General features: G+C 42.3%; 1 protein-coding gene across 2 annotated transcripts in view; it reads left to right on the forward strand.

Moving 5' to 3' along the window:
• The window catches only part of LOC126442770 (ankyrin-3-like), a 115,173-nt gene that overhangs the window by 64,538 nt on the left and 31,978 nt on the right, over positions 1-18,657 (forward strand). For both annotated transcript variants that reach the window (XM_050090799.1, XM_050090800.1), the window contains exon 3: positions 13,485-14,061. In XM_050090799.1, the coding sequence (XP_049946756.1) occupies positions 13,485-14,061 (577 nt within the window). The remainder of the gene's footprint in view (positions 1-13,484; positions 14,062-18,657) is intronic.

The raw sequence follows: 18,657 nt of genomic DNA on the forward strand, positions 1-18,657 counted from the left end.
GAGAGATTATGATGATAATGACAGGAATTATGAGAGGGGAGAAGATAGACGAAGGGATCATGAGGTACGAATTGAAGAAAGTTAGTTGTAGGGAACCAGCAACTCTTTTGCTGGTATACCAAGTGGCGATTGGTACACTCCCAGCCAGGTGAGACTTCATTTCTCATTTCAAGTTTCAGTCCTCTACCATCTTTCTCTATCCCTAGATTGAGAAAGTTAAAGTATAGTACTTAGAATAGGTAGTGGTCATCCAAATAATACAGTCAGGAACCATATAGCAAATTTATAGTTCACTCATATATGGACAAGTAGTTAAGGTGTAGGGAGCCAGCAACTCCTTTTCTGATATACCAAGTGGTGACTGGTACACTCCCAGCTGGGTGAGACTTTATTTCTCATTTCAAGTTTCACTTCTCTACCATCTTTCTCTATCCTTAGGTTAAGAAAGTTAGTGTACAATAGTTAGGATTGGTAGTGGTCATCCAAGTAATTAAGTCAGAAACCACATAGCAGATTTATAGTTGACTTAAAATAAGGATAAGTAGTTACTGTTCATGTAGAGTATGAGATGTCAAAGAATCAATAAGTCAAAAATCAGCTTAGTGTCAGTACGTTGCAAAATTATTAGTTCCAGAAGTAATAAAATGAGAACTAGATCAGAGAGCTAACGTTTATAAAATGTGCTGGGAAGCTAATTGGTCCAACAAGAGTTTGTGTAATCTTACAGAGTTGTTTTATGCGGCATGAAAAGGTCAAACAATTGTAAGAGAATTGAAGTAATGTATCAGCTTGTAAGTAGATGAACATATAAAGAAACAAATACATGAGGAAATAGTTGTTGAATAAATGATGTGAAATATTATGTACAGAGAGACTATGGAGTAGTATTTTTATGCAGTTATTGCAGCGAATATGGAGGATTGATGTAGGTTGAAGATATATATTTATTTGCAGTTGAAGTTGCTGTGAATTTGAGGGAGTTATGTGTAATGAAGTGTATTGAGTATGAGATGTTTGAAGTATTGAAGTATATGGAGGATTGATGTAGGTTGAAGACATATATTTATTTGTAGTTGAAGTTGCTATTAAGTTGAGGGAGTTATGTATAATGAAGTGTATTGAGTATGAGATGTTTGAAGTATTGAAGTACGTCATTTAGCACATGACAACATCAGTTTGCAAGTTACTTGTAGGTATACATGTTGATCTAAAGTGTGCTGATAAAACAGAAAGTGTAACTCATGAGTAATGATTAATTCATGTATCCAATTAGCTATCAGAGTCAATTATGGTTGTGCTTAGGTCAAGCTTTAGAAGCAGAAGTCTGGCACTGTGTAATGAATAATAAATATCCATATAGCAGATTTGAATTAATGTCAATATAACCGGAAATATTGTACCTCTCATGTAAGCTTTAGTGATAACAATTCACATATGGCAGTAATGTTTGGCAAAATGAAATGATCAGTAATTTAAAATTTTTCATTGGGTGACCACCTTAGTTATGGCGATGCAAATAGTTGTGTAAGACATATTTAGTGGTATAATGGAGCATTTAATATTATTGAATCTGTAGAGGTATGAGGAATTGTAAAATAATTGCATAAGTCAAGGTGTAAATGCTATATTTTCTTTTGATATTCAATTTTGCTTGTGTTAAAGACTCAAATGAATAAGTTGTGAATTTCTTCCCTAAGTTTGATGTGTGTTGCCCAAGTGAGTTATAAGTTAGAGTGATAGTAGTATGGACGGCAGGAACCCTGCTAAAAAGGACGGCATACCAAAAGGGTAGCTGGCATTCAACCTGTTTGTTTTCTTGTCTTTGCTGTAGTTAGTTATAAGAGATTAACCAGTAACAAATATGTAGTTAATGGCCCAGACAAACCTTTGAAAATGAAGATTTTTGGTAATTGAATGTAAGACAGTTTTCGAAAAATATTTACCATGCTATGTTAATTAAGATATATTGATGTTGTATAATGTTTCTGTAGGGGCAGTTTGCTACCAAAGTCAATAGGGTATTATTTGTGATACGATGTAATATTCAGTGTTTGAACCAGAACTTAAATGTTCCTCATTTTCATTTATATGCTATGTGATAATTTTTCCTATTATTCTTTTCCCCTGTGGCTACAAAGAAGGTTTTTAGGGCGGGGATGCAAGGGATCCGTGATCCCACGAACATTGATGCTACTATCCGAGACCCAGGTTGATAGTAGACAGGAGTCGATTGTCAAGCACTGCAGTAGGCAGTGAGACTAGTGTCGAGTGCGGAGTAGTACTGGAGAATATCGAGTGAGAAGTGGTGCTGGAAAGACAGACAAGAATGGTGGTCGAGTAAAATTCACCGGAGTATGACGAGTGAGCACGTCTCCGTGATCGTCGTGGGGTTGACCCTCACTAATACCGATTCGCGAGTGATATGAAACAGAAAGTGACAAGTGCCGAATTACGTGTTTCGCGTCAACCGCGTCGGCCAGCTACAACCATGGATTGCAGTGAGGATCGTTGTGAATGTTAACCATCAGCATTGGGTGTGACGAAGTACTGAAAATCAACAACCAATAAAAAGATATAACTGTGATTAGACGTGTAAGGCGAATGTAGCAACTGCCTCAGCATTTGTGTGTTAGTACGATATATATATATCAGTTTGTACATCACAGCCTTTGTGGTCCTTAATAATAGACAAACTTTCTATCATTTCCACTATTCAATCTCAGAAGAGCTGCACTCGTTTGAAATACCCCCGAAACCAACAGAAAAAGCAGTAGCCTTACTTCCGTTAAGCACACGGTCATATAATCGTAATAATTAACTGTTTGGCAGCTTCGGTAAATTACACAAAATCCAATAAGGAATTTTAATCGGGGGTGTTTGAATCTCCATTGAGGAGGGGGTTAGGTTAGTGGAGGTAGGCCAAATGTACAATCCTACACCATATGGTGGGTACTCTGGGTCCTGCCATCTTGATTGACATCACGGCCCCCATCTTGGATGATGTCACGGTGTCGATCTCTGCTGGCGACGATATGAACTAAGTCAGTTGGAGTCCAGACTCAGTGGCGCACGCACTTGTTTGAAACTGGTTAAATAATAAAGACAAGTACATTTTTCCCACAATTTTAATAGATGTGACGAATTATCATGTTGGAATTTGAACTTCCCGCCATTTCCTGGGGGAGGGGTGGTTGGGTTAGTGGAGGTAGCCCAATTGAACTTCTTCCCGCCAAAATCCGCCATCTTGGATAACGTCATCATGGCGCTCTCAGGTGGCAACGATATCATCTATACCAGTTGTGCTCTAGAGCTCGTGGCGAACACACATGCTAGAAAGTGGTTAAATAATAAAGAGAAATTCCTTTTTCCCACCATTTTTCCTGGTGTGACGCATTATCCTGCTGGTATTTGAATTTCGCGCCAATTTTTTTTTCTGGAGGGTTAGGTTAGTGGAGGTAGCCAAATTGACCTATCTTCCTGCCAAAATTCTAACTTCCCGCCAAAATCCGCCATCTTGGATGATGTCATGCACTGTTGCCAAGTCTACAGGCCACCATCTTGGATGACGACATGGCTGCCATCTTCGATACATCTGGCATAATGGAAAGTGTGGCCACAGCAGCCTTGGTTCTCTACTGCCCTGATACATTTGGACACGACTCTTGACAGGTGACACGTACATAAGCTTCCTGTCTGATCACCTGCATCCATTCGTGTCCATTGTACATTCCAACGGACTTGGGCAATTCCAGAAGGACAATACAACACCCCACGCGTCCAGAATTGCTACGGAGTGGCTCCAGGAACACTCTTCTGAGTTTAAACACTTCCACTGGTCACCACACTCCCCAGACATGAACATTATTGAGCATAAGTGAGATTTCTTGCAACGTGCTGCTCAGAAGAAATCTGCACCCCTTCGTACTCCTGCGGATTTATGTACAGCCCTGCAGGATTCATAGTGTCAGTTACCTCCAGCACTACTTCAGACAGTAGTCGAGTCCATGCCACGTCGTGTTGCGGCACTTCTGCATGCTGACGGGGCCCTACACGAAATTTCCTTGGTTCTTCAGTGTATATAACATTCAAATGCTTAGTGTGTGTAATTAGTTATACGTGCAGATCATTCACCTTCCTACATGTAGACATAATGTAGACATACATTGTGTAATGTGTATAACTGCAGATATCTCTACTGGTGACTGAGAACAGTATACTAAACAATATTATATCAGTACTTGCGCCATTTGCAGACTAATAATTACGGCTGTTAGTGGTCATACGTTTTAGATGGGTTATTATTCGCAAGTACAAATGACACAAGCAAGCCATTGAAAGTGTACTTTTCTATGGGCAGAAGATCAGGTATTGAAGGGTGGATGCGTAGAGGCAAAATGAAAGTCTATAGTGACAGGAGTAGTCCATTTTTACGTACAATTATGACGGTGAAGTACACAAGATATATAAAAAAACTGAAAAATGTATATATGGTTGCTAAATCCTTAAGTGCATATACAATTTAAGTTAATCTTATTAAACTTTATTTCGTGTGTCAAAAATCTTTAATTTTTGTGTCAGAAAAATCTGATAAAAAACAAATGTAATATGCATAAAGGAGAGACATCTTTCGTTATTCAGGAAAGAGACCAGATATTATAGATAAACCGTAGAGTATTAACAAAATGCACACAGCAGTATAATGTTCACTGACGAAAGAGAGACACTGGAGCAATCGACTGTTCTCTGTTGACCACACAGGGGCAGAAACGAAAGTAGGAGAAGAATTGTGAAAGCATCACGGTTTTTGAGTATCGAGGAACAGGGTGTGTAGTCTCCAGACGGACTTGCATTTAGAGCAAAACATCTTTCCAACTCTGATTCCTTGGCCACCAAGTTGTCTTGGCGTGGAATACGAGGACCACGGTGAGGTACAGCTATCTGTCCTCAGCAGGGAGCAGCCTCAACGACAACAACATTTAATGTGTAAGCACTGTAAGTTGTGTGTGGATAGATGTACAAAGAGACATAACCAACGAAATGTTTGACAGAACACAAAATATAAACATTTCCTTGTGGTTACAAGTGTGTGAAAGGAAAAGCCAACAGCCAATGCACAAAAGATGTGTATGTGAGTACGCAGTGATTCTGTATACCTGCTTCAATATTGCCTATATGTGAAAGGGAAGTCCATGGTGTAAGCTGTTCTGAATCAGCAGCTTAAATGTCCAAACGCCACCTCTATTAACCCTTTAGCGACAGGTAGATGCGAGTGCATATTTCGTCCAAGCTATCCCTTTCCATGATGTTAGACCTGGCGCACGGCTCAGCTCCAGAAACAGGTGTTCCTCCTGCGGCAGTGCGTGTCTGCGGCCAATCACTGGCACTGAAGACAGTTGACAGTGATCAAGGAACAGCGACAGGTCATACATAAAGCACGCCAGTGGCGAGACGCAATCAATACATCCACTGCACGATTAACAACAGTGAAGTCATTGACGACAGTGCCACTAAAGCAGTTATTAAACACGTTTTCGGAAACTAATTCACCAAAGAAGACGAAGTAAATATTTCTGAAGTCCGATAAAGAACGACTGCCTAGATGAGAAACATAGAAGTAGAGACATCCACGGTATAGCATAGCAGGTTAAATCACTTAATAAACGCAAGGCCTCCGGTCCACATTGTATCCCACTCAGGTTCCTTTCCGATTATGCTGATGCTGTAGCTCCATATTTAGGAATTATATACAACTGACTGCTCACTGAAAGTTCCGTACCTAAATTCTGGAAAATTGCTCAAGTCACACCAATACCCAAAAATGGAAGTAGGAATAATCCGCCGAATTCCAGACCCACATCAATAACGTCGATTTGCAGTAGGGGAACATACACTGTGTTCGAACATTATGAATTACCTCGAAGAAAACGATTTATTGACACATAGACATCACGGATGCAGAATACATCGTTGTTGTAAAACACAACTACCTCTTTATACTCATCAAGTGATGAGTGCTATCGACAGGGGATGTCAAACTGATTCCAAATTTTTAGATTTCCAGATGACTTTCGACGCCGTTCCTCACATGCGTCTTCTAACCAAACTGCATGAATATGGAAAATCGCCTCAGTTGTGCGACTGGCTTCGTGATTTCCTCTTAGTAAGATCACAGTCCATAGTAATAGACGGAAGGTCATCGAGTAAAACAGAAGCAATATCCTGCGTTCTCCAAGGAAGTGTTATAGGCCATCTGTTGTTGCCGAGCGGGGTAGCCGCGCGATCTTGGGCGTCTTGTCACGCTCCGTGTGACTCCCCCCGTCGGAGGTTCGAGTCCTCCATCGGGCATGGGTCTATGTGTCGTCCTTAGCGTAAGTTAGTTTATGTTAGATTAAATAGCGTGTAAGCTTAGGGACGGATGACCTCAGCAGTTTGGTCCCATAAGACCTTACCACAAATTTCCAAATTGTTCCTGAACAATATTAACGACATAAGAGACAATCTGAGTAGCCCTCTCAGATTGTTTGTAAATGATGCTGTTATTTACCGTCTTGTTAAGTCATCAGATGACCATAACGAACAGCAAAATGATTTAGATAAGATATCTGTATGGTGCGAAAAGTGGCAATTGAAGCTGAATAAAGAAAAGAGTGAAGTTATTCACATGAGTCTTAAAAGAAATCCAAAGAAATTTTGATTACGCGATAAGTCACACTTAAAATTAAGGCTGTAAATCCAACTAAATAATTGGGGATTACAATTACAAATAACCTAAATTGGAACGATCACGTATATAATTTTTTGCTTAGAGCCAACCAAAGACTGCATTTCATTGGCAGAACGCTTAAAAGCTCCAACAGCTTTACTAAAGGGACTGCTTACACCAGACTTGTCCGTCATATTCTGGAGTATTGCTGTGCAGTGTGGGATCCCCATCGGGAGGGACTGATGGACGACATAACAGTACTGCGCTCGTTTTTCATTCATAATTGACTCTTGTCTTCCAAAGCTGAAAAAAAAGTCTTTGTCTAAGGTGAAAGACGTAAGAGCAATACACTGGCGTATGTTTACGATTATTTGGTTTATTACGGAAAGGCAAGCCTACGTTTCTAGCATTTGTAGACTTAGAGAAAGATTCTGACAATGTTGACTGGAATACTCTCTTTCAAATTCTGAAGGCGACAAGGGTCAAACACAGCGAGTGAATGGCTATTTACAATTTGTGCAGAAACCAGATGGCAGTTATAGCAGCCGAGGGGCATGAAAGGAAAACAGTGGTTGAGAATGGAGTCAGACATGGTTGTAGCCCATCCCCAACGTCATTCAGTCTATGTACTGAGGAAGCAGTAAAAAAAGCAAAAGAAAAGTTCAGACTAGGAATTTAAATCCGAGGAAGAAATAAAAGCTTTGAGGTTTGCCAATGACATTGGAATTCCCTCAGAGAGAGCATAGGACCTGGAAGAGCAGTCGAATGGAACGGACAGTGTCTTCAAAGGAGGATAAAAGATGAACTTAAACAAAAGCGAAACGATGATAATGGGAAGTAGTCGAATTAAATCAGGTGAGCCTGAGGGGATTAGATTAGCAAACGAGGCACTTAAAGTAGTAGATGACTTTTGCTATTTGGGGAGCAAATTAACTGATGATGGTGGAAGTAGAGAGGGTGTAAAATGTAGACTGGCAATGACAAGGAAAGCGTTTCAAAAGAAGAGAAATTTGTTAACGTCGAGTGTAGTTTTAAATGTCAGGAAGTCGTTTCTGAAAGAATTTTTATGGCGTGTAGCTGTGTATGGATGTGAAACATGTACGATAAATAGTTTATACAAGAAGAGAATAGAATTTTTCGAAATGTGGTGCTACAGAAGGATGCTGAAGATTAAATGGGTATACCACGTAACTAATCTGGAGGTACTGAATAGAATTGGGGAGAAGAGAAATTTGTGGCAAAAATTGATTAGAAGAAGGGATCTGTTCGTCTGCCTTTTTTTGAGGCATCAAGGTATCACCAGTTCAGTATTGGAGAGCAGCGTGGAGGGAGACCAAGATATGCATACATTAAGTAGATAGCCGTAGGTACTTTGAGATGAAGGAGCTTACATAGGATAGAGCAGCATCAAACCAGTCTCAGAACTGAAGACCACAGCAACAACAACAACCACAACAACATTTTTACGATAGAAATCAGGAAGGAAAGTTATTCATACAGGGTGACAATTCAAGACTGAAATTTTCACACTGCAGCAGAGTGTGCGCTGATATGAAACTTTCTGGCATATCAAAAGGGTGTGCCGGACAGAGACAAGAACTAAAGACCTTTGCCTTTTGCGGGCAAGTGCTCAACTATCTGAGCCACCCAAGCAGGACTCACGTCCCCTCCTCTGGGCTTCAGTTCTACCAGTACCTCGTCTCCTACCTTCCAAACTTCACATAAGCTCTTCTGCGAATCTTGCAAGGCTAGCACTCCAAAAAAGAAAGGATATTGCGGTGACATAGCTTAGGCACAGCCTGGAGGAATGTTTGCAGACTGAAATTTTCACTCTGCAGCGGAGTGTACGCTGATATGAAACTTCCTGGCAGTAGTGCTAGTGAAGTTTGGAAGGCAGGAGACGAGGTACTGGCAGAACTGAAGCCCAGAGGACGGGACGTGAGTCGTGGTTGGGTAGCCCAGTCGACAGAGCAGTTGCCCGCAAAAGGCAAAGGTCCTGAGTTCGAGTCTCGATCCGGCACACAGTTTTAGTCTGCCAGGAAGTTTGAGGGTGACAATTATTGACCTACATGAAATGAAATCGTCATAGCTTCTGAACGGTTTGCTTTATGACGTTCAAATTGCACCGTTGGCTGCGGGGGATGATGGGAATTAGTTTGCGTATGCACGTGCGCCTTGTTGTTGTCGGCTATGTGCACGAGAAAACGTCACGGTACAGCGTACCTGAACATATACCACTTGTGAAGGCCTAATACACGAGCAATAACAGCCCAAATGCGGCTCAAAGGAAGTGGTGCCACCGAGATCAAGATGAAGACAACCGGTCCGCGTGTGCTAATAATCAAGAATATGATTCGCAAGTTTGAGAGAACGGGTAGCTTTCGTGCTGACAGTGTTCGCAATGTCGGTGGACCGAAACGGATGGAAACGCCTGAAAACATCAAGACGACAAGCGCTGTGTTTCAAACCAGCCCCAGGAAATCTATCAGACGAGCTGCACAACAGCTGGGAATAAACTGGGAGGCACTGCGACGTATAGTTGTTGAAGACCTGCATCTTTTCCCATACAAAATTCAAACTACTCAGCCATTAAGCCCGAGGGCCATGGAACAGCAGTTTTGTTTCGCCTACACTCTTGTCTCCAGAATTGACGAACAGGACTTTGATGTGAATATGGTTTCGTTTCGCCCCTAAGCCCACATTTATTTGGATGGGTTCGTCAATAAGTGAAATTGGCGCATTTGGTGGACTGAGACTGCGCATTCGGTGATCGAGAAGTCTCTTCACCCTCAACGGGTGACTGTGTGGTGTGCAGTCTCCAGTCACGGAATAATCAGTGCAATATTCTTTTGATGACTACCGAACGGTACATAAAGGTTTTGGAAGATGATATCATCACGATTATCCAAAATTACCCTCATTTCGATAAGATGTGATTCATATTGCTCGACCCCTTCGAAGCAGGGAATTGTTTGATGTACTGGAGGAGAATTCTGGGGACCGCATTCTGGCTCTGGTGTACCCAGGAGGCACGGGCATTGGCCTCGATTGGCCTCCAGGTTCTCTGGATCTGAATACATCGACTTCTTTCGGTGGGGCTATATTAAGGTCAAGGTGTAAAGCAATAGCCCAGAGACTATTGCTGACCTGAAAACAGCCATTCAGGAGGTCATCGCCAGCATCGATTTTCCGACACTTCAGCGGATCACGCAGAATTTCGCTATTCATCTGCGCCACCTCATCGCCAATGACGGCAGGCACATCGAAGATGTCATAACCTTAATCCGAATTTATGTAGTGACGTTTACATTTTGAATAAATTGTAACACGCCAAACTTTGTAACTAATTAACATTGTTTTTATTCTTCTTTATATACAGTCAGCAAGAAAAATGTATGCACACCATAAGGAACGAAAACTATTACTTATGTGTTTATTTTACAATTAATAATTCATCACATATGTTGTACAACTTTCAGCTTAGCATACGGTTACTTTAAGTGTTAAAATGTTTAGAGTCGGCGGCTATACACATAGCAGAATGACGAGCGGTCGTTAAAAGTCTCTAAGCACTATGGTACTTAACATCTGATGGCATTACTCCCTTAGACTTAGAACTACTTAAACCTAACTAACCTAAGGACATCCCACATATCCTTGCCGGAGGCAGGATTCGAACCTGCGACTGTAGCATGAGCGCGATTCCGGACTGAAGCGCCTAGAACCGTTCGGCCAAAGCTTCCGGCTCGTCGCAACTATGTCAGTCACTGTTACAGTGGAGAATGCTGCACATGTCGCTGTACTCTCCTGGCGAAGTTCTTCCAGCGTGTGAAGTTCCTCCAGCCCCTCAAGAAAAAGTCCGTAGGTGTTAGATCTGGCGACCGTGGAGGGAACTCAATGGGTCTTCTTCATCCAGTCCAATGCCCCAGCCGCAGGACACGATGGGAATTAGAATGGCCATCGAACACCCCATGTTGTTGTTGGCCACTTTTATTTGTATGGATTCGTTAGTAAGTGAAATTGGCACGGTTGGGGGACTGAGAGTCAGTATTTGGCGATCGAGATGTCACTTCACCCTCAATGGGAGACTGTGTGGTGTGCAATGTCCACTCATGGATTATCCAAATTCACCCTGGAGGTGCACTTTTGGGACCATTCTGGTTCTCATGCACACAGAGGCCACTAGCATGGGCCTAGATTGTATTCACTTTCAGATAAAACAGCTATGCCATGCATACCTGCTCTATTCTCCTGTATTACTACATGTAACACTTCTCCCCCTTCCTAAGTACCTGTTCGTTGAATAGATTAAAGGTAATTGTTTATAGTACACCACCCAGCCGGACTCATTTGTGAACATGCGTAGAACCTGAGTGCACTCCAATGGAAGTCTTCTCTTTTATTATACAGCTTCCACATAACATATCACTCTCTATGCCTATTCCTACTCTCTCCTGTATCTCAAACTTTATTTGGCCATTTTACATCATGAGACGTTTCCTGTATACCTACCAAAGCTATGTATTTACAATTTCAAATTAAGTTTAATGATATTACTCCTTCTTGGATTCTTCGTTTTTTTCCAAATCCAAACTGACATTCTGATTATCGTGTGTCAACTGTTCGTAGACAGTGGAAGCCTTTATTTGATAAGGCATTCACAACTAAGCTAAGACTTCGGTAATTTTCGTATTTTAAGACATTCCTCCTTTAAGGACAAATATCGTATAATGCTTTTTCCAAAATCTGAGGGCAAATTCCCCTGTTTCTATATGTTGCGCTAGGGAGTATATAACAGATTTCTAATTCCAATTCTTCCACATTCGACAAATTCAGCTAGAATGTTGTCTTCCCCAGGGCTTTCTTGTTTCTCGGATTTTCAGAGCTAGCTGATAGAAAATAAGTGCAATAAATAATAGTAATTTAAAATGTCAATTAAAGGATCAACCTGACCGTCTAACGTAGTAACTGGAACTGTGACTATTTTCAGCGCTAACAACAGCTTGTAATGAAGAACTTACACCAACAAAGGTCAGTTATCAGTACCATCTGCAACAATTTGGTAGGGTGTCATCAATTATCAAATGACGTAAAAAATGTGGGTTGAAAATATGGCATATTCTCTATGACTGGCCCTGACATATCCCCCTACAGTAATGGCTCCCAACCTTTCTGAGACTATTATCCCAGAGTGCAAACAGACACTAGCTAGAGCTCCACCTCCCCCACCCCACCCCCCTTCCCGCCCAAACACACACACTAAGTCATCGTCTTTAGCAATTAACTAAACTCCACTAAGAAGAATATTTCCTTTGAAAATTTTTATTTTGAAGGTGATGAAAGGTAAATGATACTTAGCTTTTGTAGACGTTTTATTAAACCTCAGACTAATGTGTCAATTATACAATTGGTACTTCTTATTTGTAATGATGTAGCCATTCTCATTGTGTCTAAGACTACTCAAAAATGGAAGTTAGCTAACTGTCTGCAGTGAAGTTATGCAGTTGTTACAAAACTTGTTTCCTCTACAGCACTTCTCTCTCTATTGACACTTGTGTCACCCTCACCCTGCACCTTTACTTAAATTCAGTCAAGTGAAAATTCGTGCACTCTACTTACTGTTCTGTATCACTTGATTGCTGGACTCCTTACTTCTGCAGTGTCAGAAACCGAACGATTTTAACTTGCCGACGCTTTGAGTCTGACTAGGTGCCACAAATAATAATAAAAATAAAGTACTGTACACATCTTACACTACAATAGTAGCCACTGCATAGTAAGTGTTGAGTTGAAGTTTAATATTTTTTCATTTATTATTATGAAGTGAGTGATGACGAAATATCTGGTCATTTGCTACAAATTTTTATGAGATATTTAAATATATGTGATCTATATGTCTCGATTTCTCCATCATGGTACAAAGTGAAAACTATTGCGTGCAGCAGGAGGATTATGTATGGAAGATGAAGTTCATATATTCGTTTGACAAGCTGTAGCATGCACCACATTATGTCATTCATTACTTCTATAATTTAAAAATAAAAATTAATTAATGTTAACTTATGTAATAACTATTACATTGTTGTGAAATAGTAATGATAAACATGATCTTTTAGAAATAATTTAGTATTGTGAGCGAAACACAGTTGGACACAGTTGTTTGTACCCCACATAAAATTTAATTTTATCCACTGGGGGAGGGGGGGGGAGGGGGCCGTTATGCCACTACCCTACAAAATATTGGGTGTTGTCATGTCGGAATATGTGAGAAGTTGCCAGCAAGCTATGCCCGCCACCTCTATATCATGTTTCTAGAAAGTCATTCCAGACTGTGACATCAGTTAGTTGATCCCCTGTATCAGTTCCTGGAGAGAAACATGCTGAGCTAGCGGTTAGGGGCAGAGGGATACAGATTTCAGACATAAAATATCATTGTTTTCTTACATAAGTGCAGAAATTGGGACTGTGTGTTGAATAAAATATGCTCTTAGTTTTATGCTAGATCTCCATTTTGATACTTTGAGCAAGTAATTGTACAGAGAGACAAATGATAGGAGGCCTGTATTCCTTCCGTGGCATTTTTTACAACCAAATGGGGAAGTTTTAAGAGGAGATGTAATAGATTTTCAAAAGTATTATTTCCTTCATCTACACACTTTAATCTATGTTGTGTGTGAATTTTATCCTGATGGAAGCTTTATAAATGCCTTTAAATTGATAAAATGATTAACTCTGCACTGGCAGCCACTCCTACCTTTTACTTTGGGAAACTGTGTTCCAGAATCCCTCACAGTGGGACGAGTTCAGGAGGCTGAGGAGGCCACGGCCGTGGATCTGGGTGCCCTGCTGGACGCCGGGGACGGCGCTGTGGTGACTCTGCTGGCCGGGGACACGCGGCTTGTGGCTCACAGGGCTGTCTTGGCCGCCAGGAGTCCCGTGTTTGCGGACATGTTCCGTCGCGTCACTGTAGAGGGCAGCAGCAGCCAGCTCGTACTCTCGGACACAGAGGGTCCTGTGCTGCGCCAGGTGCTGGCATACCTCTACACCCTGCAGGTGCCCCAGCTGCCCAGCATGGCCCCACAACTGCTGGTCGCCGCCGACATATACGGCCTGTCGGTACTGAAAGCGCACTGTGAGCAACAGGTGGTCGCCCAGCTGTCTGTCGAGACTGCGGCAGTCGCAGGTGTTATCGCGATTAGGCATTCCGCCAACAGGCTGAAGCAAGCTGCCGTCGCGTTCATAAAGGCCCACTTGCTCCATGTGATGGCGACCCAGGGCTGGGCTGAGGCTGTAGTCAACGACCCACAAACCGTTGTGGAGTTGACTCATCTGATTGCAGAGACACCGACAGACACCAGGTAAGCGTGAGACAAGTTACAATTCTACGCTACACAACGATAAGTGTGTGTACTGCCAGGCCTACAATGTCCACCACAAAGTTTAATTAGATGTGCATGTGCAGTAAAATACACTACTACTGATATCCATTTTCTTGTATACACTATGTGATCAAATGTATCCAGACACCTGGCTGAATATGACCTAGAAATTCCATGAAGCCCTCCATCGGTAATGCTGGAATTCAGTGTGGTGCTGGTCCACCCTTAGCCTTGACCTCAGCTTCCACTCTCGCAGCCACAAGTTCAATCAGGTGCTGGATGATTTGTTGGGGAATGGCAGCTCATTCTACGAGGAGTGTTGCACTGAAGAGAGGTATCGATGTTGGTCGGTGAGACCTTGCACGAAGCTGGCGTTCCAATATATCCCAGATGTGTTCTGTAGCGTTCAGATCAGGACTCTGTGCGGGCCAGTCCTTCACAAAGACATTACTGTCATGCAACCACTCGGCCACAGCCCATGCATTATGAAAAGATGCTCTTTCATGTTGAAAGATGTAATCGCCATCCCCGAACTGCTCTTGAACGGTTGGAAACAAGAAGGCGCTTAAAACATGAATGTAGGACTGTGCTGTGATAGTTCCACGCAAAACATAAAGGGGTGCAAGCACCTTCCATGACAAATACGGCCATATCATAAAATTTTACTGTTGCCACTACACATGCTGGCAGAGAGCGTTCACAGGGCATTCGCCATACCCACACATTGCCATCCGATTGGCACATTGTGTACCATGATTAGTCACACCACACAACGTTTTTCCACTGTTCAATCGTCCAATGCTTACGCTTCTTACACCAGGCGAGGCGTCATTTGACATTTACCATCGTGATGTGTGGCTTAAGAACACCCGCTCGACCATGAAATCCTAGTATTGTCACCTCCCGTCTAAATGTCATTGTACTTGTAGTGGATACCGATGCAGTTCCGATTTACCGTGTGATGTTCTGGATAGATGTGTGCCTATTACAGATTACGACCCTCTTCAACTGTCAGCAGTCTCTGTCATTCAACAGATGAGGTCGGCCTGTACTCTTTTGTGCTGTATGTGTCCCTTCACGTTTCCACTTCGCTATCACATCGGACCTACGCATGTTTAGGAGTGTGGAAATCTCGCGTACAGACGTATGACAAGTGAGACATCAATCACCTGACCACATTCGAAGTCCGTCAGTTCCGTGGAGCGCCCCATTCTGCTGTATCACGGTGTGTAATGTCCACTGAGGGCGCCAATTTGGAGTACCTCGCAGTAGGTATCAGCACAATGTACCTAATATGAAAAATGAATGTTTCTGGGGGTGTCCAGATACGTTTGGTCACATAATGCATGTCACACAAATACCGGCGTTGTCTGCATTGGATTGTCACACACTAACTGAATAGCTTGTCTAAATGCTCTCAAAGAACACGCATGCTCGAAGTAAGCCAACATAAAGACATTGTACTTCGCAACTAAGCAGGTTGAATGCCACAAACAAGTGCCGATGTCGAACATTTCAAATATGGTATCTCGTAAACGACTCGTACTTGGATCCTGCAACAAACACCACTGACATTCTGAACTACGCTACTCTTCGTTTGTTAACGTCAATAGGAGTAGGTCTAATTAGAAAAGTGTATCTTGTCACAACAAATACACTTCCTAAGTATTAGTACAATCTATGGATTGGCTAACTATACGAGCTCCAGACTACCAATCCACTGTATGAAAACAGCAGATGAATAGCACTTTCAATACCCGCAATATTTCTGGAGCAAGCATTAGGTGATTTACCCAATATATTGGCAAAATAGTAAAATTTCTTCCATACTGACACTCTAGCCTGGATCCTGGAAGTTGTTAAGGCCACTGCTCGCATAAAGTGGGAAATCCAGGTTCGGGTCACAGTCTGGCACCAATCTTCTAATGTCACCAGTAAATTGTAGAGTGAGAATCTCATCGTATTTTAAACTGCAAACACTTTTCTTATGCTAAATACAGCTGTGAACTGCAGCAGGGTCTGTACCTTCAGACATGCATCCTTGTCTGAAGGACATGCCATGGGAGGTTTTTAAACACAGGCACTGTAAGTAGTATTCATATGCCCAGGCAGAGGTCATGGCAACAATAAGTAAGTTTCTTCCTGAGTGAGAGTTACAGTGATTGTCCTACAGCAAGACATGGAAACTCGCGGTGATATGTGGAGTTTTAGGTCGGTCACTGAAGCATCCTCGCATAGACGAGGTTGTTCGGCGATCATACTTGCACATTGAGAAATTCAGATTCTAGTCCAGGTCTGAGATCAAGCTTTTGACATCACCAGTAAACTGTACAGTTGGAGTCTCATCGTATTCACGATTGTGAATACGTTTCTTGTTCTTCACGCAGCTGTAGCTCAAGCAGTACTTGTTTCTTAAAACATGCATGGATGTCTGAAGGCCATTTCACAGTAGAGCCATAAACACAGACACTGGAAATAGAAATAGCACTTTCTGATGGCTCACGATGCTTTCGTTGAATTCTAATAACATTTTCATCAAATTTTTGTTGGCAGATAAGTTAGCAAGAAGAGAATCATGCCATAGCCAAGATTTCCATAGCTACGTGGATTATTTAGGTCTTATTTTCAGTCAACATTTCTATTGAATTGCATGTGTACAACAAGCTGTTATTTACGTTAGCTCCTGAAATGTTTGAAGAAAAAGGAAAATTAGCTGTGGCCACTGCAGGTTACGTTCTAGTGATGGACACAATGATGGACTGCTCAGATCACAGACAGACACCACACTGACATGTGCTGGTGGCAGCTAGGGAAAGCCCACTCTGTTCTCTGTGGTGTACATGCTACCCTAAACCTCTTCCTTCAAAGTACCCTCTGTTCTCGTTTGTTGTATCCCCTGCTTCTGGGAATGAGATACCTATAAATGGCGTTATACTGTGTAAAGTGAAGGTGAAGAAGCGGAGCAGGTCTATCGCTCCTTACCAGGACCAGGGAAACATCTACAGTATGTGGCGAAAAGTATCCGGACTCCCCATAAAACATACGTTTTTCATATTAGGTGCATTGCGCTACCACCTACTGCCAGGTACTCCATATTAGTGACCTCAGTTGTCATTAGACATCGTGAGAGAGCACAATGGGGCGCTTCGCGGAACTCATGGACTTCGAACGTGGTCAGGTGATTGGGTGTCACTTGTGTCATACATGTGTGCGCGAGATTTCCATACTCCTACACATCCCTAGGTCACTGTCTCCGATGTGATAGTGAAGTGGGTACGTGAAGAGACACGTACAGCAGAGAAGCATACAGGCCAACCTCGTCTGTTGACCGACACAGACCGTAGACAGTTGAAGAGGGTCTTAATGTGTGATAGGCAGACATCTATCCATATGATCACATAGGAATTCCAAACTGCATCACGATCCACTGCAAGTAGAATGGCAGTTAGACGGGAGGTGACAGAACTCGGATTTCATGGTCGTGTGGCTGCTAATAGGCCACACATCATACCAGTAAATGCAAACAATGTCTCGCTTGGTTTAAGGAGAGTAAACATTGTACGACTGAACCGTGGAAAAACGTTGTGTGGAGTGACGAATCACGGTACACAATGTTGCCATCCGATGGCAGGGAGTGGGTGTGGCGAATGCTTAGTGAACGTCATCTGCCAGTGTGTGTAGTGCCAACAGTAAACTTCGGAGGTATCAAACACCTGTTCTTAATGCACGGCCTGAGGCGGAGTGGTTACACCTCAGTAACATCCCTGTAATGGACTGGCCTGCACAGAGCGCTGACCTGAATCCTACAGAACTTCTTGTGATGTTTTGGAACACCAACATCGTGCCAGGCCTTGCCGATTGACAAAGATACCTCTCCTCAGTGCACCACTCCGTGAAGTATGGGCTGGCATTCCCCAAGAAACCTTCCGGCACCTGATTCAACGTATGTCTGCGAGAGTAGGAGCTGTCATCAAGGCTAATGGTCGGCCGACACCATATTGTATTCTAGCATTACCTACAGAGGGCGCCACGAACTTGTAATTCAGTTTCAGCCAGGTGTTTGGATACTTTTGATCACATAGTGTATCTTAGAATGCTGCAGCACAGTTCGAGGTGTGCAGCAACGTATTTTAAATTCCCTATTCGTGACGTTTCCATTCTGTAAATCCTGAAATCTTCGTTGTAGTGGAGTAGTCAGTCACATTAGTCGCTACACCCATATCAGTACAACAGTTTTGTGTGTTTTGTATCTCCCTTTTACTTTCTAGATATATATGTGGGATTCGCTGACAATTTCTGTAACAAAATTCATCAACTCTAACGAACTATTCGAGGGGAATTAGAAAAAACGTTTTTGAAGTTTACTAAGCTCTAGGGAAAATGTCATTCTCAATCGGAACATATATGGAAAATTTCTCTTAAAGAAGGTGATATAAAAACATAATTCTTGAACACCACATGACCACCTCAGAAGAAAGGCGACAGGGTTTCACAACAGCTCTGCCGCTTCAGGCAGTTCCGCATAATTCTCTGTCTTCCTTCACATTTCCTTCCCACTTCTAGTCTGTGGTTTCT

The sequence above is a fragment of the Schistocerca serialis genome, unplaced genomic scaffold, assembly GCF_023864345.2.
Source record: "Schistocerca serialis cubense isolate TAMUIC-IGC-003099 unplaced genomic scaffold, iqSchSeri2.2 HiC_scaffold_1406, whole genome shotgun sequence".
Taxonomy (NCBI): Eukaryota; Metazoa; Arthropoda; class Insecta; order Orthoptera; family Acrididae; genus Schistocerca; species Schistocerca serialis.